Source organism: Elaeis guineensis, chromosome 9, assembly GCF_000442705.2.
Source record: "Elaeis guineensis isolate ETL-2024a chromosome 9, EG11, whole genome shotgun sequence".
NCBI classification, from domain to species: Eukaryota; Viridiplantae; Streptophyta; class Magnoliopsida; order Arecales; family Arecaceae; genus Elaeis; species Elaeis guineensis.
In genome coordinates, this window is record NC_026001.2 from 95,219,202 (window position 1) to 95,243,216 (window position 24,015).

Genomic DNA, 24,015 nt, shown 5'->3' on the forward strand with positions numbered 1-24,015 from the left:
TGAACAGCAGGATTCATGAAGAAATTGGCCTAAAGTGAGCTCTAGTAACTCCATCTCTCTCTCTCTCTCCAGCTCTTTTTGGTCACTTTCTGCAATTTTGATAGGTTTTAGCTAAAACTGCCTTGTTTTCTAATTTTGGTGGTTTTTGCCGGTTTCAGCTGAAACTAACAAACTAACGATAGATGCTTTTTTTTTTTTTCATGTTTTATTTTTGTATCTACAATTATATTAGGGTCATTTTCTTTTGTTTGTTGAGTACATAGGCTATATCAAGGTTTGGTGTATTGGACCGAACTGAGCAATATAGGGCATACCGGACCGAACCAGACGGTATGGGACATACTGTACCGCCTTGGTACCGAAATGCAGTATGGGGGGCGTACTGATAGTTGGCATGCTGAATCGGCCCGATACCGACACAGTAACAAGTTAGCATTGGTATGGGGCTCGGTACCAAGATGGCGAATCTTAGGCTATACAATATCGATTCTCTATGGCTTTTCTTTCTTTTCCTTGTTTTAAAAGGGGGAGCACAATGAGGAGGACCCTTGACAGGTCGAAGACTTCAAAAAGGCCTTTATTATTCTATAAATATAATATCTTTCATAGGAACAATATCTTTCTTAAATAAAATAAATGTAACATTTTATAACTATGTTAATAACCCCTTAACCTCCAAAATATGAGAAAGAAAATGCCCAAATTAAATATGGTTTTGAGTTCACATGAAGGAAACCATTGGAATTTGTGAGATAGTAGAAAGCCTCAACTTGCTAAATATCATGATTTTTTTAAAATCCAAAGTTCAAAACCATATTTGCGCTTGGAGCAAAATTCCAAGAAACTCGGGATTAACTTATATGCGATATTAATTTTGGTCCAAATGTCAAAACTACAACAAATAAAGAACCTATATAACTCAGAATACTTTTAAAGTGCTATACTTTTTTTTCCTTTTATTTTTTCTTCAAAATTTCCAATTTTGTTTAATTTTTTTTTACTTTTTTTTTTTGGACCGAAAGTCTATGACTTGGTGCAAAACTTACGCTGAAACTATTGGCACCAAAATTCCATAGGACTGGCCAGAACTGAGAGTTTTCAATTCGAGGAAGAGAGATTTCCTGCTTCACAGGATAGAGCCCTAGTCATCATTCCATATGAATGTCTGAAATTTTGTGGTCCTTAATTTTGTAGGTGGCTACTCTTGGAGAAGGGGTATCTTTGGAGGCTCGATTATTGAGCAGGTAAGGTTTGCATGAGTGAACATATTGGCACCTGTTATTTGATGCTTCCGTTATGACATTTTGCTTCAAATGCAGAAAGGAGGCAGCACTACGACAAAGAGAGGTTAGCATAGCTAAGCCTGAACTTAACTTTGTTGATACTTTTTTTTCTATAATTTTTAAGAAGATTTCATGAAGATTGCCACAGCATTCCTGGTCCTTTTGATGGTACTTAAAAACTTGAAGTTAATGTTTAGCCTCTAACGTATGTGTGCATGTGATAGGTTGTGCAGTTGTCTCTGTGTTCAGCATAATGTCAACTTCCTATTTCTAGTTCGATAGGGGATAAAGAATAATTTTTTTGGTGAAATTGGTAACACTCTTTTTAACTCTAGTTGTTATTATGTTAGAAAATAAGCCACCTTAATATTGTATAGTAGTTTGTTAATATTATTACAAAGAAATGATTGATGCAAATAGGAAAGAGAGATGCATACTGATTCATAAACAGTGATGTTATAATTTATAACGGATCTGGCTGTCACTTATACACTTAATTCACATGGAAAGATTTCTCACATATTTTCCAGAATTATGATCCATATTTTCCTGGATTGTTTCTTTTTATTTTCTTCTGTTTTAATTAGTGTTGATGAATCATAGTCATGAGCTTCTTGGTGAATCTTTCATCTGCTAGCTTAAGTGTCTCCTTAAGGTCTGACCTCTCAGCCAACCAGTTATTACGTTTAGGTGACTTGTCTTGTCTGCTAAATGCTTCTAGTGGATACAATAATTTCCTCAGAACTCCTTCACACATGATGCAGTTCTTTAAATAGTTGTTATGATGGCCGTATAACTTTATCTGGAAAAAGATGTTCAAGACTGTGGTCTCAGAAATAGCAAGATAGGTTGCATAAAAGGTTTTAACTCCTAAGTGGCTGTTGTTATGGTGATGCAGGACCAAATTGGGATGGCCCGCATTGTGTGAGAGAACTGTAGGGATTGGATAGATTGGGCCTTAGGGTGTACAATCAGCTTTCTTGCTTGCTGTCCAAGTCTGAGAAGAGGACAGCCAGTGATAAAACTGAAATTAGGGCAGTGGTCGGTCGAAAGAAAAGATGTTGTTTCAGGTTTCCAAGTGAGCGAAGGTGGGAGAAAGAGGTCCAGGGCTTGATTGAAAACTCAGTTGTAGGGTTGCAATCAGATTTCAGTAAATAATAAGTTGCAAAAATAAACAGAACTCAACAAAGAATTTGGCAATCAATCGTAGAGAAATCTGTAGTGGGATTTAGGAGGAAAATATTGAAATAAAACCAAGCAGATTATAAATCGGATATGAAGTTTACTGACTGAAATCTGATGACAAATTAAATAATATCAGCTGTAAAATTTAAATAGAATAAGATGAATGGAGATGATGAACGGAATTAATGGAGAGAACAGAAGTGACAAAGAAAGAGAGAAAAGAGAGGAGAGAAGGGTAGCTGGAGCAGGCTTCAAAGAAGCTTTTTTATTTATTCATAGAAATTGTGCGTACGATGCTCTTTTTTGACTCATTATAATACAAAAAAATCCCCTTGTTTGATTCATCTAGGACTATTGCAAATTATAAAAAAATCCCCTTAAAATCCCATCAACCAACAAATTATCTGTCTTGTGCTAGAACTTCTAAAAAATCATGATTACTGTGACACATCCTGCTCACCTTTAACAGTAACTCCAAGATACCTTCCCATCTAAAACACATATATTATAGAAAATAAATACATAAATCAGACCTAAAAATTTTCTAAAAGAAATAAAATAGAAAAGCTTGGACTGTTGAATTTTTAATGCTCCTGCATCATATGGTCACATAAAAAGATGTTAATGACTGTGGGCAGATCTGGCAAGATGAACTGCATAAATGTTTCAACCTTTAAGCTGTCGTCAATGTACTATGACATTCCGCCTTGACGTAGAAGGAAGGGGATCCCTTTTTCTTAAGCCTTGAGAGCTCCTAAATAAAATACTGCAATGGCCTCAAAAAAGCATGACACTGTCAAAGTAATCTTTTGTATATAGGAAGTACATACTTCCTATATTAGGTCATCTTAGATTACATTAGATGCAACTGTGCATTGTTATCAGATTTCAGATTTTGCAATTGTTATCATAAGTTTATATGCTCTCATTCATGCTAAGCAAAATTGTCTGGATGATCCAGTGGAAACTTGCTTGGTCGGCATGTATTAGTTGGCATGACCTGCGGTCCCTTTAATAAAGCTTCCATGCCTCCATATCTTTTTTCCTATGACTATTCTTTCTTTAACTTAATTTGAATGGAGATGCTTGACTGATTTAATGGATTGAAAGTCACTTTTTTCCCCTTAACTACTTCAGGCTGCTATGAAGGCTGCCATGCAGACCAAGGGTGAAAGAAGTGAGGAAGTAGCAGCTCTTCAACAACAAGTGCAGGTACCATATGCCTATTATGTTTGAAATGCTAATTCTTATAGTTTGCTTAGCTGTTACTATGCAGGTGATTTTCTGGTGTCCATTTCAGCTCCTAATTGCTTGCATTCTATATTTTTGTAGTCTGCAAGAGATGAAGCTGCAGCTGCAGTGGAACAACTTAGAGAAGCTGAATCTGAAACAAAAGCTTTACGCTCCATGACACAGAGAATGATCTTAACTGAAGAAGAAATGGTTTGCGCTTTAGGCATTGCCTAGTTCTCTGGAAATCATGTCATATGCTTGATTGGTAATGTGAGAATCTGATTGTGTATGCATGTTTAAATTATAGGAAGAGGTTGTTCTCAAGAGGTGTTGGCTTGCTCGGTACTGGGGACTGGCTGTTATGCATGGTAATCTGCTATATTTTGATGTATATTTCAATTGTGTGGAGATGAAGTTTATTATCTTTGTTATTTTTATCATCTTGAATTTTTGAGGTATACTCTGTTTACATTTATTAATATACACAGCATGAGGATGATACATATTTGAATTCTATCTTGTTGCCCAGCTATGCAACCCAAGAGGGGGGGGTGAATTGGGTTTTTAAAAAATTTAAGCTTAACTAATTACTTATGAAAAGTATTTGTTAAAAGCTTGATGAATGAGGAGAAAGACTTTAGTTCAAGATTAATTACCTAAAGCAAGAATGCAAGGATATAATAAAGAAATAAAGAGAAACAATAAAGCACACCACAAACACAAGGATTTATAGTGGTTCGGTGCCAACCTTGCACCTACATCCACTCCCCAAGCTCCTACTTGGGAATTCCAATCCACTATACTTGTATTCAACCCGAATACAAACGTCGGAAACTCCGACACTAGCTATCCCAAGCTAGTCCACTTGTTTTCCGGGTACAAGCCAACCCAAAACACTCCGATTTCAGGTTCGGATCAACCTTCCCTTGTTTTGGAAACCCTCCAAAAACAAGAACAATTACTCACAAAGAGTAAGACAGTTTAGAGCACAAATAAGTACAAGAATAGCTCCTTAAATGAGCGAATATAACATTAAATACACTTTACTCAAATGAAGAAGCCCCTTTTGGATTTCCTCAAGGTGGATGAAGAGTTGAATGAACGCTTGAGGAATAGGTGAACTTTGATTGAAGGCTTCTTGAAGGCTTTGAAAGAGCTCTTGATCAAGGTTGAAAAGTTGGCTTGAAAAACCTTCTCTTTGAATGCTCTTGAATGTCCTTTTGAACGCTCTTGCTTTTCTCTTTCAAAATCTCTTGTATCTCTCGTGTATATTGTAGATCCCCTGTCTCTCTCGTGTATATTGTGGATCCTCTCTTTGTATTTCACCTTTTGAAACCTTTTATAGCTTTAAGAAACAAGGGAAAACATTTTAGGCAGAAAAAGAGCCGTTAGAGCATTTAACGGGAGCATTAAAGGCAATTAAAACGGGCAAAAAACTAGCCGTTGCGGACAATTCCCGTCGCAGGGGTCGACTCATGAGTCGACTCATGCTTCAGGGGTCGACTCATGAGTCGACCTCTGTTGCAAAAATCAGAGATTTGGGTTTCTGGATATTTTGGCCCAAAACAGCAGAAGTCGACTCATGCCTTGTGGGTCGACTCATGAGTCGACTCACAGGTCGTGCCAAGCCAAAAAACTAGCGTGCCAAGGGAAATTTTAGCGTGCCAAGCAGCTCATTGTGCCATGAGTTGACTCATGAGTCGACTCATGCACTTCAAACATTCATAACTTCAAAAATATAAGTCCAAAAATAATGAAATTTTTACCAATAGATTACAAATCATTTGTTCTACCAAATGATACTATCAAATCAGGATTTTAGTAAAATTACGATTTTGCCCCTGAAGAGCATAAAGACTTTTTCAAATAAAAATATTTGTATCCCTTCAATCTGCTTTGTAATCATCAAAATCAATCTAGGAGCAACAATCTCCCCCTTTTTGATGATGACAAAACACTTGAACAAAAGCATTTATGTGAATGCCTTATAGATTTATATGCTTGAAAAGAGTATGATTCTTTTGGCATGTGATATAAATGGTCATATGCAAGAATAGTTTGCCCATTTGCTTAAAGATTTGAAGATATGCTCATTGGATTATGTGATTTTGGTGTTAGAGCAGAAAACTTGTTTTTGTTATCAGATCAAGCTGTATTTTGAAAATTTGCTCATTCTTATTTGATTTTAGTTTTAGCATCAGAGCAAAAAATAATTATGTGTGCCAAAGCATGTTTAAGAGTTGATTTGGAAAGTGTATTAGATCATTTTGAGTTTAAGATGTATCAGAGCAAGAGAAAAATAAATTTTGCAATGTATCGGAGCAAGAAAAATAATTTTACAATGTTATCAGAAAAAAATTTTACAATGTATCAGAGCAAGTTAAAAATTTTAAGATGTATCAGAGTAAGTTAAATTTCTTAAGATGTATCAAGGCAAGTTGAATTTCTTAAGATGTATCAAGGTAAATAAAATTTCAAAAGATGTATCAGAGCAAGTTGGAATTTTGAAGTATATCAGAGCATATTTAAATTTTTAAAGCAAATCAGAGCATATGTAAAGAAGTAATTTAAAAGTTACTTATTTGCATTGTACTTAGCATTGTACTTTTGATATTGTTCTTTTAAATTCTCCAATTCATTCATTAATTTCTCATAATTTGTAGTTTTGCTTTTGATGGGTTGCTTTTTCTTTAATTGCTCATAATTTATGGTTTTGCTTTTGATGGATTGCTTTTTCTTTAATTGCTCATAATTTATGGTTTTGCTTTTGATGGATTGCTTTTTCTTTAATTGCTCATAATTTATGGTTTTGCTTTTGATGGATTTTTTTTTTTGTTTAATTTCTCTCCCTTTTTGACATCATCAAACATGGTTAACTCCTCCTTTTTCTGAAACATTCTTTAATTTCTCCCTCTTTAGAGTTTATCACAGATGTTTGCTCCCCCTTAATACAGCAATTATTAACAGCAAACAACAACAAAGAGAAGACAATATTTCAACAAGAAGAATATATATAACCAAAATATGATCGACATCATTACAAAAGGTAGAAATATAAGTAAAAGATGATACCATAAAACCATAATTGTTTCAATACATAGTTCATAATATAAAAGTCAACCAGCTAATTGTCAATACATGGCCCCAAAATACAGATCCTAGAACAAGACACTAACATCTAGGATCTAGTAATGATCATGAGAAGTCATGGATCGGAGTCATCAGATATGGGATGAGAAGCTGATGGATCTCGATCAGAAGTGCATCCTCTACCCCGTCTGCCTCTGGCATGAGCAGGAGAGCGAGATGAACTAGGTGGCTGAGTACGCTGAGAGGCTAAGGACTGAACAGAAAGGGTGAGTCTGATGGAATCAAGTACGTTCAGTGCTCTGGAAACAGACTGAAGTAGAGCAGTGAACTGAGTGGATGCATGCTCACTCGATCCTCGGATCTCTCTCCTCAGTAACTCATATCCACCCTCCAGTGCTCCTCTGAGCCTGCCAGCCTCTGCAGTGAGGTCTGTGACCTCAATAGTGGACTCCTGTGGCTGAGGATGGGCCAAAGCAAGGACTTGCCCCTGCAAGTCAAGAACTCTGCCAGTCAGTCTCCAGACGGTGTCCTCAAGCTGCTGAATCCGGATGGACTGATCTGATATCATCTGAAACACAGTGGATATGTGGGGAGTCATGGTCTGATCAGAAGAAGTGGCTCCTGGTGCAAAAGTAGTACTGCTCCACTGACTAGATAGCAAAGAAGCCACACGCTGTGATATTTGCTCGATCTGATCGTCAGCCAGTCTGAACTCTGATTGAGGTGCTCTGCTCTCTGGCTGATACACTGGTGTGGGCATCCTAGTAAACTCTGAAGGGCCAGCCTCTGTATCAGGAATGAACTGAATATTTGGTGATGCTGCCCTGAAGTCATGGACAGGAGATGATGGACCTTCTTCAGCTCTGTCTTCAGTTCTGTCTTCAGTTCTCTCCTCAGCTCTCTCCTCAGCTCTTTCTTCAGAGCCCTTGATCCAACCACCATCAGTCTTTGTAAATCCCATTCGGTGCAGGGTGTGTTGGTTGAAAGTGTCCACATGAGAGAGCTTAGTAGAAGCCTCCCCCTCACAGCTAACTCCAAACCTCCTAAATACTCGAGTAAGGGCCATACCAAAAGGTAAGTGTGCCTTGGATCTGTTCAAAGTCTCTCTCATGGCCTCTATCATAAGTGCAGGGAGTTTCAGGGGGGTCTGAGTGATGACATGAAACATGATACAAACATCTCTGCTGGAAAGTAAATCATGCCTACCACTCCTAGGAAAGAAGAGCTTCGTTACCATCTGATGTAGGATCCTCATCTCAATAGACAAAATCTTTGCTTCCAATTTATTTAAACTCCCTGAATAAGTTCCCCCTAGAATAACTCTGATCCCCTCTTCTTTTACTGGGAGTTCCATATAAGAGTAACCCTCACTAGGCAAATGAAGTATTTCTCCCAATATACTAGAATCCAAGCAAATATCAATACTCTTGACTGTTGAAGTCACTGACCCATTTCCATAATGTAGATTCTGGTAGAATTCTCTAACTAGGTCAACATAGGTGACTTCCTTAAGGGAGCAGTAGAAACCCCATCCTTGGTTTTTAATCTTAGTTGCAAATGTAAAACCCTCTTTTTCAAAGAACCGAAAATCTATATTCTTCCCAGTTTCAACTTTTCTATCAGATAGAGGATTCTTACTGGGGCTTAGGGAGGATTGAGGGGGACCTTGAGCAGATACTGAAGCTGGAGTGGGAGCAGTGGAAGACTGAGCAGCTTGCCTTTTCTTTCGGATATTTTCTTCAAGCTCACGGACTGACTTTCTTCTTTGGGGAAGCTTCATCTTCGGAGCCATATTCACTACAGTAGCAGGCAAGGAGACTTGGAGGAACAAGTGAATGAGTGGAGGAGGGATCACAAGAGAGTGAAGAGGGATTTTGGTGGAGAAAAGAGGTGGATTTGGGAAGAACGGTGGAGTGCTAGGGCACGCTCCAACCGTGCCAAACAATAGGAGAAAGCACAAAAATCCCTTTCCAAGGTGGCGATTTTTGGTGGAGAGGAGGGAGAAGTGCCTCGAGCTAGATCCTTGGATTTGGAGCAAAAGGAAATGGAGAAGTCGGCTTTTGGAAGGAGGAAGATGAAAGGATGAGTCGGCTCACGAACAGGATCCCGTATAAAAACAATGAGCCCGTGGGAAGTTTGAGGAAATAACAAGTTTGCCATTGAGTCGACTCATGGGGGTCGACTCATGAAATTCAGAAATTCAGAAAAAATGTGAATAAATTCCAGAAAAATTTGAAATTTTGGGAGGAATTTTGCTCAAAGATAAGTTTTTAGAATGATAAAATTGAGCTTTTGGGACCAGGATAGATGTTGGAAATTGAGCTCTAAGAATTTTTGACATCAATTCTTGGAAATTGAGAAAAATTTAGGCATATGGATCTAGAATTCCTAGATTTCTCCTAATTTCACAGAATTTATCCTCACTAAGGGCCTTTGTAAAGATATCAGCTAATTGATTTTCAGTGCAAACATATTCAAGAATTATATTTTTGTTTTGAACATGTTCTCTTATAAAATGATGTCTTATTTCAATATGTTTGGATCTTGAGTGTTGAATTGGATTTTTAGATAGATTTATGGCACTTGTGTTATCACATCTTATTGGTGTTTCATTAAGTTTGATTCCAAAGTCTTCGAGTTGTTGCTTAATCCACAAGATTTGAGCACAACAACTTCCGGCTGCAATGTATTCGGCCTCAGCCGTAGACAGTGCCACTGAATTTTGTTTCTTGCTAAACCATGAGATTAGGTTAACTCCAAGAAATTGGCAAGTTCCACTTGTGCTTTTTCTATCTAATTTACATCCAGCAAAATCAGCATCTGAATATCCTAATAAATCAATTTGTGAGTCCTTAGAGTACCATAACCCTAGAGTTTGAGTACCATTTAAGTATCTAAGGATTCTTTTAACAGCATTCAAATGAGATTCTTTAGGATTAGATTGATATCTAGCACATAAACAAACACTAAACATGATATCAGGCCTACTTGCAGTTAAATATAATAATGAGCCAATCATACCTCTATAGTATTTTAAGTCTACACATTTACCTTCATCATCCTTGTCAAGCTTACATGAGGGACTCATTGGTGTGCCAATTGGTTTGCAGTTCTCCATTCCAAATCTTTTGAGTAGTTCCTTGGTGTACTTGCTTTGGGTGATGGAGATTTCCTCTTTTGATTGTTTGATTTGGAGTCCGAGGAAGAAGGTGAGTTCTCCCATCATGCTCATCTCGAACTCCCCCTGCATAAGCTTAGCAAAGTCTTGACAAAGGGATTCATTAGTAGACCCAAAAATTATGTCATCAACATAAATTTGTATAACTAGCATATCATTTTGATTTCTTTTAATAAAGAGGGTTGTATCTACATTACCTCTTGAAAAATCATTATTTAGTAGAAATTTGCTTAGCCTATCATACCATGCTCTAGGTGCTTGTTTTAATCCTTATAAAGCTTTATTTAATCTAAAGGCATGATTAGGAAAAGCATGATTTTCAAATCCAGGGGGTTGTTCTACATATATTTCTTCAGCAATATATCCATTTAAAAATGCACTTTTAACATCCATTTGAAATAATTTGAATTTCATAAAGCAAGCATATGCAAGTAGAAGTCTAATAGCTTCTAATCTAGCAACAGGTGCAAAGGTTTCATCAAAATCAATTCCTTCTTCTTGATTATATCCCTTAGCAACCAGTCTTGCTTTATTTCTAATTATATTTCCATGCTCATCTAATTTATTTCTAAAGACCCATTTTGTGTTAATTATTGAATAATTTTTAGGTCTTGATACTAAGGTCCAAACATTATTTCTTTCAAATTGATTAAGTTCCTCTTGCATTGCATTAATCCAATTATGATCATTTTCAGCTGCTTCAAAAGTTTTAGGTTCAAGATGAGATACAAAAGCACAATGATTAACTACATCTCTAAGTGAAGAACGGGTTTTTACCCCATGCATAGGATCACCAATAATTAACTCCTTAGGGTGGTTGTGAACATACCTCCATTCCTTGGGTAGGTCATTTGTACCTTGAGGTTATTCTTGAATTTCTTCACCTCTCTCATCTTGTTTGTCTTCTTGATCTTTGTCTTCTGGAGTTGCTGAATCTTTCAGAGTGATCTCCTTCATACCTTCTATTAGTGGATCTGCATCATCAACACCCTCATTCTTCCTATCCCGATGATCTTTCCTTTGCCATTATCTCCAAAGGTGACCATCCCTCCATCCTTAGCATCAAGCGTGATGAATTGTGATTCATCACCAGTCATGTGTCTCGAGCATCCACTGTCAAGATACCATTTCCTGTTTCCTCCTTGGGATGCTAGACACACCTGCAAGCAAAAGTCAAGTCTTAGGTACCCAAGCTTTCTTGGGTCCTTTTAGGTTAGTCAAAATGGTTCCTTTTGGAACCCATATTTTCTTTATAGTTGTGTTTGCAGATTTGTTAATAAGGCATGTGTATGATTTATGTCCTATTCTACCACATTTGAAACAAGTAATATTTGTAGACTTGTTACTTGAATAATTTACATAAATATTCTTCAGAAATTTTTGTTTCTTCAAGGGGTTATAGCCAAGTCCAGCCTTATCATATACAGCTTTTTGATTATCAAGAATCATATTTAGTTTGTTTGAACTTAAGGTGAACTTATCTACTATAGGTTTCAGCTTGTTAATTTCATTCTTTAAGCTTTGATTTTCTTGAATCAAGGTGGATTTTTTAATTGAAAGGTTTTCAGCTTGTTTCACTAAGGACTGATTTTTCAATTTCAGTTCTTTGTTTTTCATCCCTAGTTTCTTTAATTCATCAATTAAATCATAGAATGCTTCATGCAATTCTTCAAAAGTAAATTCACTAGGGGATTCAGAAGTTACCTCATTTTCGTGTGCCATAAGGCACAGGTTGGCTTGTTCTGTTGAGGTTTCCTCATCGGAGCTTGAGTTATCACTCGCACTCCAAGTCGCCATCATTGCTTTCTTTTTGAACTTTTTGGGACCTTTCTTCAGTTGTGGACATTCGGATTTGAAATGTCCCGGCTTCTTGCACTCGTAGCATATAAGGGGTTGATCTTTCTCTTTCTCTTTACTTTGTTCCCCTTTTGTGAATGATTTCTTTCTCATTCCCTGTTTCCTTTTTCTTAGAAACTTCTTAAATCTCCGGGTGATGAGTGCCATCTCTTCATCCTGTTCTTCATCTTCAGTGTCATCCGTTTCATCATCAGGCGAAGCTGTGGATTTGAGGGCAATGGTCCTTTTCTTTTTGACTTCATCCTCTTGATGTTGCTTCATGCTAAGTTCATGAGTCATCAAGGATCCAAGAAGCTCTTCTAGAGGTAGAGTGTTCAAGTCCTTTGCTTCTTGGATGGCAGTCACTTTGGTTTCCCAAGTTCTTGGCAATGACCTGAGAATCTTCCTTACAAGCTCACTGTTAGTATAAGATTTGCCAAGACTCTTCAAACCATTAATTATATCAGTAAAACGAGTAAACATAGCAGTTATGGACTCATCATGCTCCATTTTAAACAATTCATATTTATGCACAAGCATGTTTATTTTAGACTCTTTTACTTGATTTGTTCCCTCATGGGTTATTTCTAACCTATCCCATATTTCTTTAGCAGATGCACAAGTAGAAATGCGATTAAATTCATTTGCATCAAGTGCACAATAAAGAACATTCATAGCTTTAGCATTTAATTGTGCCAATTTCTTATCAACCTCATCCCATTCTTTCTCGGGTTTGGTTGACTCCTCACCATCTATAATCTTGGTGAGTGTGTGAGGACCGTTCACTATGATACTCCACATATCATAGTCGAGTGCTTGTATGAATATCTTCATCCGAGCTTTCCAGTAGGTGTAATTAGACCCATTGAAAAGTGGAGGTCGGTTGGTAGATTGCCCCTCGGCTAGAGAAGTACCGACATGGGTTGCCATAGATCTTTGGCTCTTTGATTGTTAGATCAAAGAAGGGCTAGAGCACTGGGCTCTGATACCACTTGTTGCCCAGCTATACAACCCAAGAGGGGAGGATGAATTGGGTTTTTAAAAAATTTAAGCTTAACTAATTACTTATGAAAAGTATTTGTTAAAAGCTTGATGAATGAGGAGAAAGACTTTAGTTCAAGATTAATTACCTAAAGCAAGAATGCAAGGATATAATAAAGAAATAAAGAGAAACAATAAAGCACACCACAAACACAAGGATTTATAATGGTTCGGTGCCAACCTTGCACCTACATCCACTCTCCAAGCTCCTACTTGGGAATTCCAATCCACTATACTTGTATTCAACCCGAATACAAACGTCGGAAACTCCGACACTAGCTATCCCAAGCTAGTCCACTTGTTTTTCGGGTACAAGCCAATCCAAAACACTCCGATTTCAGGTTCGGATCAACCTTCCCTTGTTTTGGAAACCCTCCAAAAACAAGAACAATTACTCACAAAGAGTAAGACAGTTTAGAGCACAAATAAGTACAAGAATAGCTCCTTAAATGAGCGAATATAACATTAAATACACTTTACTCAAATGAAGAAGCCCCTTTTGGATTTCCTCAAGGTGGATGAAGAGTTGAATGAACGCTTGAGGAATAGGTGAACTTTGATTGAAGGCTTCTTGAAGGCTTTGAAAGAGCTCTTGATCAAGGTTGAAAAGTTGGCTTGAAAAACTTTCTCTTTGAATGCTCTTGAATGCCCTTTTGAACGCTCTTGCTTTTCTCTTTCAAAATCTCTTGTATCTCTCGTGTATATTGTAGATCCCCTGTCTCTCTCGTGTATATTGTGGATCCCCTCTTTGTATTTCACCTTTTGAAACCTTTTATAGCTTTAAGAAACAAGGGAAAACATTTTAGGCAGAAAAAGAGCCGTTAGAGCATTTAACGGGAGCATTAAAGGCAATTAAAACGGGCAAAAAACTAGCAGTTGCGGACAATTCCCGTCGCAGGGGTCGACTCATGAGTCGACTCATGCTTCAGGGGTCGACTCATGAGTCGACCTCCGTTGCAAAAACCAGAGATTTGGGTTTCTGGATATTTTGGCTCAAAACAGCAGAAGTCGACTCATGAGTCAACTCATGCCTTGTGGGTCGACTCATGAGTCGACTCACAGGTCGTACCAAGCCAAAAAACCAGCGTGCCAAGGAAAATTTTAGCGTGCCAAGCAGCTCATTGTGCCATGAGTTGACTCATGAGTCGACTCATGCACTTCAAACATTCATAACTTCAAAAATATAAGTCCAAAAACAATGAAATTTTCACCAATAGATTACAAATCATTTGTTCTACCAAATGATACTATCAAATCAGGATTTTAGTAAAATTACGATTTTGCCCCTGAAGAGCATAAAGACTTTTTCAAATAAAAATATTTGTATCCCTTCAATCTGCTTTGTAATCATCAAAATCAATCTAGGAGCAACATATCTTAACTTATAGATATATGCAACACTGTGCTTTTAAAATGCATTCTCACATAAGAACACATTTGTTCCTAGTGGCATATTGGTTTCTGCACAGAGTATTGGAAAAAAGATAATCTATGTCATGTCATATCTTTATAAACTATGACATATTCGAATTTGTTGGAATGTTTCATAATGATTCTAAACTTAGATCTGATATATTTTTTTAATTAAAAAAAAATCTCAAAACAGAGGGATGATAGTTGAAAGGAAAATGATGGCGTAAGATTTGTTGGTCACAAATTGAGAAACTTGGTATTATATTCAAAAGTAGATAAGTTTTTGGAGGTTTTTATTCAGCAGAAGCCATAAAAGTATATAAAAAAAAAAACTAAGTTGGGCTAATAATTACAAAAAGAATATCTTCATCTGGAAAAAATCTTGTTCCTTGTGGTCATGACTCATATACAATTCATAGTGCGAAGATTGACCCACAAGCATAAAAGAACTTTAAAAATATTAAATTACAAATTTGGTCAAACGTGGGGCAACTAGAGAAAACTAGGTATTTAATTTAGTGTTTAACATTGAAGAAAGCCCAAAATATGTGGTTCTTGGTGGTAGACAAATCGTACTTATTAGGGGCAGTAATGGCAAAACAGGTGGTCTGGTACCCCTTGCATATATTCAGGTATCCATTTTCTGCATTGGTTGCTGAGTACTTGAATGTTGTAGGCTTGTAGCTTAGGTTTAAATGAATCTTTAGGGTTTATAATAAAAATAAATTTTAATTTTTATAAGGATAATCAAAGTTTTTGGATTGTAAGTTGCTATCTGAGCATCTAATTCAGCTTTTTAATTGGGTGCATCAATAGGACAAACATTTCCAAAATGTTAGAAACTCTGGGTGGGCTCATTAGACCCAGTTAGTGTGCTTGAAAATATTGTGATAGGGTTAAGGATGCATGTCTTTTTTGTTTTCTCTAATCATAAACTTAACCACGTTAGTTTAATTAAATCAATGGTCAAGTTTTTTAGGTTTAACTAATGACCTATATATTTAGCCATTCCCAAAATACTTTTTTGGATGATTTTCTCTTTCTCTCTGGCAAGCTTTCCATGTTTACAATAGGTTGTTTTTTGGGGTTAGTGAATTTCTATACTATTTGATCAAGGATTTGATTGAATTTCTCTTTTCATATTCTTTTGTCAAAATGTGAAGTTCTGCATTTACCTTGCACATAAAGTTTTTGGCCTGAAAACTGTCAACATACCATCGAAGAATAAAGTGACCTAACTTTTTTATTGCCATGGTGCTTTTCATTCATCCATAGTCAATTTCATCTCTTACCATATATAACGAAAACTCTGGGCATGACCGACTGTCATCCAGAGTCATTGGACATTCAACTCTCTCATGCTTGCATGTGAGATGGTATCCGAGCATAAAGGGAACAACACAAGGTTAAAAACTGAAAGATAGCACTGCTAAATCTGACAAAATGTGAAGTTCTGCACTTACCTTGCACGTAAAGTTTTTGGCCTGAAAACTGTCAACATACCATCGAAGAATAAAGTGACATAACTTTTTTATTACCATGGTGCTTTTCATTCATCCATAGTCAATTTCATCTCTTACCATTTATAATGAAAACTCTGGGCATGACCGACTGTCATCCAGAGTCATTGGACATTCAACTGTCTCTCATGCTTGCATGTGAGATGGTATCTGAGCATAAAGGGAACAACACAAAGTTAAAAACCAAAAGATAGCACTGCTAAATCTCAAATCCCTATAATCCTGCGTGTGAGATGGTATCCAAGTATAAAGGGAACAGCACAGGGTTAAAAACCAAATAATAATAGCACTGCTAAATCTCAAATGGCTATTATCCTGATAATCCTTACCACTATAAAATGGGAATGGGTGGAAGTTTTGTATTTATAACAAGAGAAAATCCAGAGCCTACCTATCCTGAAACTCAAAACTCTGAAAAAAGGTAATCCCTCCTAAAAGATGATTTCAATTCTTAATTGCTCTTTGTCCTAATCTCATCTTTAAGATAATAGATCCAACCTTTTTCTATCTCACATGCAAAGCAAGTGCCAAGATCTAGTTGCTATAAGGGCTCTGTTATGAGCAAAGGAGACACTGATCTTGTTCCTTTGCACATGAGAGCCACCCTTCGTACCTGTTTCCTGTGGTACAACACTGCATGCAAAATTTATACAGAAAAAAAAAAAAATCAGGTTAGATCGTGTCCACCAAATTGAAGGTTAGTCATTTCCCAAGTTTTTTCTGGTTAGAGAAGGGGAAGACTGAAAAGTTACTTTATGGTATTGGTAAAAACATATTTTAAGGCACTCTACATTTTGAGTTACTTTCTGGTTAGAGAAGGGGAAGACTGAAAAAGTTAGTTTGGTGGTATTGGCAAAAAGGTATTTTAAGGCACTCTACATTTCAAGTTCTTTGACATCAACATGAATTGAATGCTTAGGTCTTGTAAAACCTACTTTAGATGGGATGAAGGTTATTGTTTACTTTGCCTTCTGCTCCCAATACAAGTATATTGATGTTTAGATTGGGTGTCCACTGCCTCCTTGTTGGGTTTTCATTGACACATAAAATTATAGGCATCTATCCTGAAATTGCTGCGTCAAAGCATGAGCACTGGTCGTCATTAGCTCCTCTTCCTCTTGAAGTCGTCATTTCTGCAGGACAAAAAGCTAAGGAAAAGCCTTCGAGTCAATGTAAGTCAAATAACTATAACCACCAGAAGTACTGACAATATTACTTTTTATGTAAAAAAATGAATGTGCATGTTTCTATTATTTTTTTTTTTCATTTTCTTAAATATCAAATAGGCGATGGTGATTCTGAGAGAAGAAATAAACTTGTTCGAGATTTGAGTGATATAACTGGAGAAGGCAACGTAGAAAGCATGCTTTCTGTCGAGAAGGGCTTAAGAGAACTTGCTTCACTGAAGGTCTGTTTAACCTTCCATAAGTAATTGCTTCTTTTAAACTTGAATATAGATTTGTTGTTGCAATTATTGCAGTCTATTTTATCTTCCCTTGCATGTCTTTTCTGATGTGTTATGTGGACACTTAACATGGCTGCCAAGCATCCATGTGCCGAAGTGTTAGTCATTTCTCCCTGGACAAATATCTTGTTCGTATGATACGTGATTACCATGAGTCCTAGGTTCTTTTAAACTTTAATGTAGATTTGTTGTTGCAATTATTGCAGTTTATTTTATCTTGTCGTGCACATGCATGTCTTCTCATGTTATCTGCACAGTTAGCATGGCTGCCAAGTGGCCAAGTGTTCGAAAGTGTCAGAGACAGCAGCCTCTGAAACTCTAGGCAGGGGGACATGGCACATATAATGTACACATATAAATGCTGACACACATAATGTTAAGGTATCCTTAGGTGTATTGTAGTTAACTTGAAACTTAAGTTGTTCAAGTCATTCTCTGTGCATTTACTGTTCCTTCAGTTGTGTTAAGATAGTTAATAAATAATTTTGATTACTTTGAATTAAAAGCATAAAGGCACTTTGCTTTAAATGTCCAAAACTTGAAACTTAGTCTCCTGTATGACACTTGGGAAAAAAAAATGAAGTGGTGGATAGTTCTTGCTAACATGAGCACGCTATTTCATAGTGGACTGTCCAGCCATGTTGTACCATGCCTTATCCTGGCATGTTGAGTCCCTGTGTCCAAAAATATCAATACTTCAGAAACCTAAAAAATGAATTTTCTGAGTAGCATAGCTTCTCTCACTTTTTGCTGACGCTGATGACAGATTGAGGATGCTGTTGTTTTTGCAATGGCTCAATATCGACGTCCTAATTTACCTCGACAATCTGCTTCAGGTTTGTTCTTGTAGCATATATGCTTATCCTGAATGTTACATTTGGAAGAAAGGAATCATATTTCTCATTTGATTCATTATATTTACCATGTTTAATTCTGTTACTCTCGGCTTTATATAACAGGCTGTTATATATTTGTATTCATATTTATACGTACGTGTATATATGTGTGCATGTGCTTGTGTATTTTATTCAATCGAGTGAGAATCTTCTAAGTCATTTAGAATAGGTCTTATTTTTTTAATCATTTTGTAGCTTAATATATCTAGAATTTGTTAATTTTGACAGCAAAAATGATGACTCATGCATTCTTGGTTCCTTAATGGACTTTTTGTTTGTGACAGTTTACTGGAATTGCTATATACAAAGTTGAATGAGTTTTACAAAAATGTTTGTTTGGTTGCCTTTTATAAAACTTGTTTAACTTGCAGGTCATACAACCTGAAAAAATGTGCTTAATGAAAAACAACCTCCCTTTGTTTTTCATGAAGAAGCCGGTTTCACAGAAAATTATGTTTTATGACTATTTTGTTTTAAGAAACCTCACAGACAAGCAAACAGGCCCCAAGTTATTTTGACCTTTTACTTATGGAGCCTTCCCTGCTAAGAGTTCACTCCATATCCACCTGAATTTTGAGTATGAGATCTGTGTCCAGATGATCTGTAATCAGAATAGATGATGGAAACTTTCAGCAAGCTATCATTTTTCCCTACCCGATTATTGCTTTTCATGCAGAGGAAGGAAGAAAGCAAAAAATTAGTCATTTCTATGGGATTCAAACATAAATCTATGTTTACACACCTCCTTGTAACATGTAGACTTAATCCTGGCCAGATATCTCAAGTTGAACCCTCTTCTTGTGGTAGAAAAGATGAATCAGACACTATAATGGGCCTTTGCACCTCTACAGCAGCAATGATACTTCAGCAAATTTATTACAGCAAATAGATGACTCAAAAATACTCACAAAATTAAGTGTTGGTTCCTAACCACTTCAGCAGAAGAGGTGGAACTAAAGAAGAGGTTGGCTTGGCTACATTTTTTTCCTTGAAAGGAATCAATAGACAGTAAGTGCCTAAAGAAGAGGTTGGCAACAGTATGCTTGTAGAATACAGATGATGAAATCCATTCTCCAGGGGAAAGAAAGTACTGCAGTCTTTTCCTCATAGAGAGGTTGTCTGAATCCATGGTGCCCTCCAAGTGCTACACTTATTTTATGAAGTGCAATGGTCATGCAGGGCCAGAACTTAACCCTCCACTGGTTAATTAAAGTTGTAATTGATAATTAATTATTTTAAAAGATTATGGCTTGTGCATACTGAGTTGCTTTATGTTAATCCCATCGATTTTACAATCCCTTTTAGTTTACAGACATGTTACCTACATTTTTTATCTGAATGTTTTTTCTACTTCACTTATCCAAATTAAATGGTATCGCATTTACTCCCTTCCAAATTGCTCTTTGCTAGAACCATTGCTCTGGTAAAGTTCTCATTCAATAACTTTTAAAACATTTTCTATCTCTAGCTTTTGCAATACATCCAGAGCACCTTTATTTGAATGAAAAATTCCAAAGCACTCTTAATATGTGGTCTGATGCATCTACACCTTTTTGCTGGTGCAATTTGCTCGTCATGCTTTCCTTGAAAAAAGAAGTTTACCATCTTTTAGTTTTTAGTTGTCATTACTGTTGTGATACTGTTGAAAGCAACCACACTCATATTGGGACATACTTGCATCTTGGCATAGAATAAAGTGCAGCTATAAAAATTCTTGGATGTTTGCTCAATTACTTTCTTCTCATCCCCTTCCTACATACAAGCATAGAATAGGCTGAAACTATAAATATAACAGGATGTTGCCCCATTGTCATTAGATGGAAATTACACCATCTCTTTATTTTCCTCCCTTCGTAGTTAACGGCACCTAACACGATATCTTTTCTGCTTTCTTTTCTGTATGCAGATCTCAAGTCACCTGATGATCAGAAGTTCACAGAAGCATTTGGTATTTTCTGAAAACTTAACTTAGAATTAATGCTTATTGTTAGCATCGAGATCATTTTTTAATTTCATCACAGTTGCTTGGGAACTACGACTTATCTGTAATCTCTGTATATGCTAGTTATATTTTGGCTATCATATATGTTTTGTCTGTTCATGTTTCATTCTCTTTGCTTCTTTATTTGGTTGATGTGCTTCTAGCACATAATGTTACAAAGTTTATGTTTCTTGCAGAACTAAGTGAGGAGGAGGCACAAGATGTTTTATTTAAGCAGGTATAGTAGACTTCTTGGTTTGCTATCTTTGTGTCACCTTGTTTCAAAGCATACTTTTGCCTATTTTATTATTTCTACGCTCATAACGGGTTTTAACTATTCTCCATCTGATTTCATTACTTCATTGAATTTCAAAACTATCTTGTTTCCTTCTGGCATTCTTGGTCAAACACTGCCTTCCATGGTTCATCGGCCTCTTCATACAAATATAACATGAACATATTTTGACAAATGCTATATATTATGTATAAGTGACCCCCCTTCCTCCTCCCCTCCCCGCACCCCCCCCCCCCCCTTTTGTCTTTCCCCACCTCCCCCATTGAGAAGAAAGAGGTGTTTTTAAATCAAAATCAGATCAATATCATAGGGAAGGCAGTGGTGTCCCTAGTCCTATTACACCTATGCTATTTTAAATTGAAAAAAATTGGGTCTTTTGGTCTTCCAATGATCAGATGAAATTGGATTTAGCAACCCCATTCCTCCCCCCTCTCTCCCCCTCCTTGAGAAGAAACAGGTGCTATTAAAAATCAGATTCAGATCACGGATGATCGGGAATGGGGTGGGGCCATGAATTTGAACTTCTTAAAAAATGTGGAATGGTTATAGATTGCAGCAGTGTTATAATTTATGTCTAATGAAGAAGATTAGGTGCTTGATCTTGAGTGGAGTCATGTTGGATTTAGGGAAAAAATTTCTTTTAGGTTACTCTGGTCACTGTTTTTTTAAGGTAGATAACTATTATTTTTCAGTTCATGCATCTTGTATGCTAGCAACATTGACCTGACATTGAAGCAGAATTGGATTGCTGTTAGCTTTCTTTGACAAGCTTTATTCTTCTCCTCTCTAGCCAGCATAGTTGCCAGTCATTCATATCCTGAAGACTTGCATGGCTGGTGTTCTATTTGACTTGGACCGTGTAGTTTTTGTGGTTGATGGGTGTGAGGAGGGATCTCAGAAGCCTAATCTGTTATATGGCCTCATTGTGGTGACCACTTCAAATGAAGCTGATTTATTTCCTGTCATGAATGGTCTCTAGGAGCTCTTGTACAATTCTCCTACTTTCAAAAAAGACCATGATTGCCTTTTTTTTTTTTTTTTTTGGCTTGTTCTCTTTGTGCATTTTTGGTTAAGTTTCTTTGAAATTTCTTGAGAGGGTGATGTTTCCTCTCTCGTTTTCCATGTGGTGTTAGCGATAATGATCTGTGCAGAAATTTGTTAATCTATTTACCTATTATACCTTTTACGACTGTTATGGTTGGGATTGTTTCTTCTGATAATGTTCACCAATTAGTAAAAAATTCAGTTATTGTCACCTGCAACCTATGAAATCTACACCCCAACACATTCGCATGTGGAACCCCATCACCAAACATTTGACGTGGATCCTGTATCAGAATTACGAATAAGCTTGTGAAGCATGGATGCCTATTCCAGTGCTTTACAATCAGATTATCATTGCAGGAAGCTTTTCTTCTGAAGTACTGTTTCTTGCATAATAGCTATGTAGTTTAGTGCTTGAGTATGTAATTTCTTGCTCTAGTTTCATATGGAAGTACCAGTAGCAGTGCCTTGAAAAAGGTTCCCTAGCAACTGTATTTCGGCATTTCTTTTTCCTATAATCTTTCTTCTAGTGGTGACAGTACACATTTATCATCTACTGCAGGCATGGCTTACATATTTCTGGAGAAGAGCCAACACGCATGTGGTGGAAGAGGATATTGCTGATGAGAGGCTCCAATTCTGGATTGGCCGCATTGGCCAGCCCCCAACATCTCATGATGTTGTTGATGGTATGTTAGCTTAACTGCTTTATATTATCTTCCCATGAAGTATTAAATGAATTCATTGTTAGCAAAGCTCTTAATTTCTCAGCAAGACAATGATCATTGCATAAAATCTCATAGAACCATATATATTGCAAGATTAGCCACGCATGGATGAGATCAACAATGATTGAAGGATTTGTCTCCTCCTGACATCACCTTGAAATATTGTGTGAGAGATATTCATAGAGCACTCCTTTTTTTTTCTCTCTTTTTTGTGATGTAGATTACTACACTTTAATAAGCTTATGATTATCTGATGGTTTCTGTTGAACCATTCATTGCCCTGATCTGTCCCTTGAATTGGCACCCCTGAATGTATTATTATTCATGCATGGAGATTCAGAAAGACATTTTAATCGTGCACCTTGTATATGTGTGCTGTCTCATTTCTCCTTTTTGTTTCAGTCGAGAGGGGACTGATGGAGCTGAAGAAGCTGAGCATCGAACTGCAGCTGTGGGAAGCTTCCCGTAGAGAAATTGACGTCAATCAAAAACTGCCTGCTGATGCAGAAAACTCTTAGGAAGAAAAACATGCCCATTATTGTATTCATTTGTTTAATTATTTCTTTATTTATTATTATATTTCCGAGATGAGATAATCCACCTCTTCATCAGCTGTGCTTGCTTGCAATTGCTTGCAGGTGCCGTGCCCCTACAATCATGATTAAGGGTTAGATTGTGCTAGTGTCCATGTATATTGTGGATTTTATGTTAATTGCTGCATTTTTTGAATATTTGATATATGCCAATTTTTCATTTATAATACAGGGATTGATATTTTATACATTTAATTGAGAGTTTCATTGTCTAAGATGCGAAGGCGCAACATAATACCACCTGGATTATTTTTGCAAGTCTCTGGCTACAAAGTTTTTAACTGTTACTTGTTGGTATTATTGCTATATATAATTTTGATTCAGCATGAAAAAAAAATGAAGAAATAAGAATCTGTCTCGGAGATGATTGGCTTTGTTGGTAGATTTGGATTGGATCCTGTCACGTCTTCGATCCGAAATTATAAATTGAGGATCATGACAACTATCTTATACTCATAGGAAACTCTTTCCTTACATGCATATCAAAACTTCATAGTAAAATAATTAATCAATAATATAAATAAAAAATATAATAATATTAATTTTAATATTTTAATAAAGTCAACAAAGTTTTATAGGTCTTACATCAAATTCAATAAGATTTTCAATGTAAAATAAAAATATGAAGATTCTGCTTCTAATCACTCTTCCATTCATATCTTGTATTATTTTAATTCTTCAATATCTATAAAAATAGTAAAATAAAAAGTAATGAGCTAGACAGCTTAATAAGCAATGATCACTTTCAACAGATTTCATGAGGTGTTTAAGTAAATAATTATTTATAAAAAATAAGTATATAAGATTTATCAATTCGAAATCAATTTCGATTATGCAATATAATTTATATCAAATTTATTTTTTTTTCAAAAATTTGAGTTTCTTTCGAAATTTTAATTTTTTTCATTCTTAAATTTTTTCATCAACCATGAGCTATGACCACATTTTTTCTGTAGAAGAGTCATAATACCGCATATCTTCTTGCGGTGAGCTGCGAATCATCTGATAGCAAAGTCCTTCGGAACCTCTGATTTCTCTGGCGACATGTCGCTGGTCTCTCTGGCGACATGTCGCTGGTCTCTTTGGCGATATAAATTCTCAGGACAAATCAATTGCCAACATATATGCCCCCATTGGCAGGATCCTTTACATAGTCAGGTTATTAACTCATATTATTCTTATATCAAAATTCTTTATAAATTATGTTTCATATTTTAATTTCGATAAGAAAATA

The 24,015-nt window shown here is 36.3% G+C and overlaps 1 protein-coding gene across 3 annotated transcripts in view; it reads left to right on the plus strand.

Moving 5' to 3' along the window:
- Positions 1-22,976, plus strand: part of LOC105051073 (coiled-coil domain-containing protein SCD2) — a 31,586-nt gene extending 8,610 nt beyond the window's left edge. For 2 of the 3 annotated variants that reach the window (XM_010931353.4, XM_010931352.4), the window contains exons 6-17: positions 1,195-1,244; positions 1,320-1,347; positions 3,606-3,680; positions 3,801-3,911; positions 4,009-4,069; positions 16,835-16,951; positions 17,066-17,187; positions 18,011-18,080; positions 20,047-20,088; positions 20,319-20,359; positions 22,023-22,149; positions 22,591-22,976. In XM_010931353.4, the coding sequence (XP_010929655.1) occupies positions 1,195-1,244; positions 1,320-1,347; positions 3,606-3,680; positions 3,801-3,911; positions 4,009-4,069; positions 16,835-16,951; positions 17,066-17,187; positions 18,011-18,080; positions 20,047-20,088; positions 20,319-20,359; positions 22,023-22,149; positions 22,591-22,706 (960 nt within the window). In that variant the 3' untranslated portion in view covers positions 22,707-22,976. Of the gene's footprint in view, positions 1-1,194; positions 1,245-1,319; positions 1,348-3,605; positions 3,681-3,800; positions 3,912-4,008; positions 4,070-16,834; positions 16,952-17,065; positions 17,188-18,010; positions 18,081-20,046; positions 20,089-20,318; positions 20,360-22,022; positions 22,150-22,286; positions 22,558-22,590 lie in introns of those variants that run through there. The other variant, XM_073243182.1, reaches the window with a different exon arrangement.
- The last annotated feature ends 1,039 nt before the right edge of the window (positions 22,977-24,015 follow it).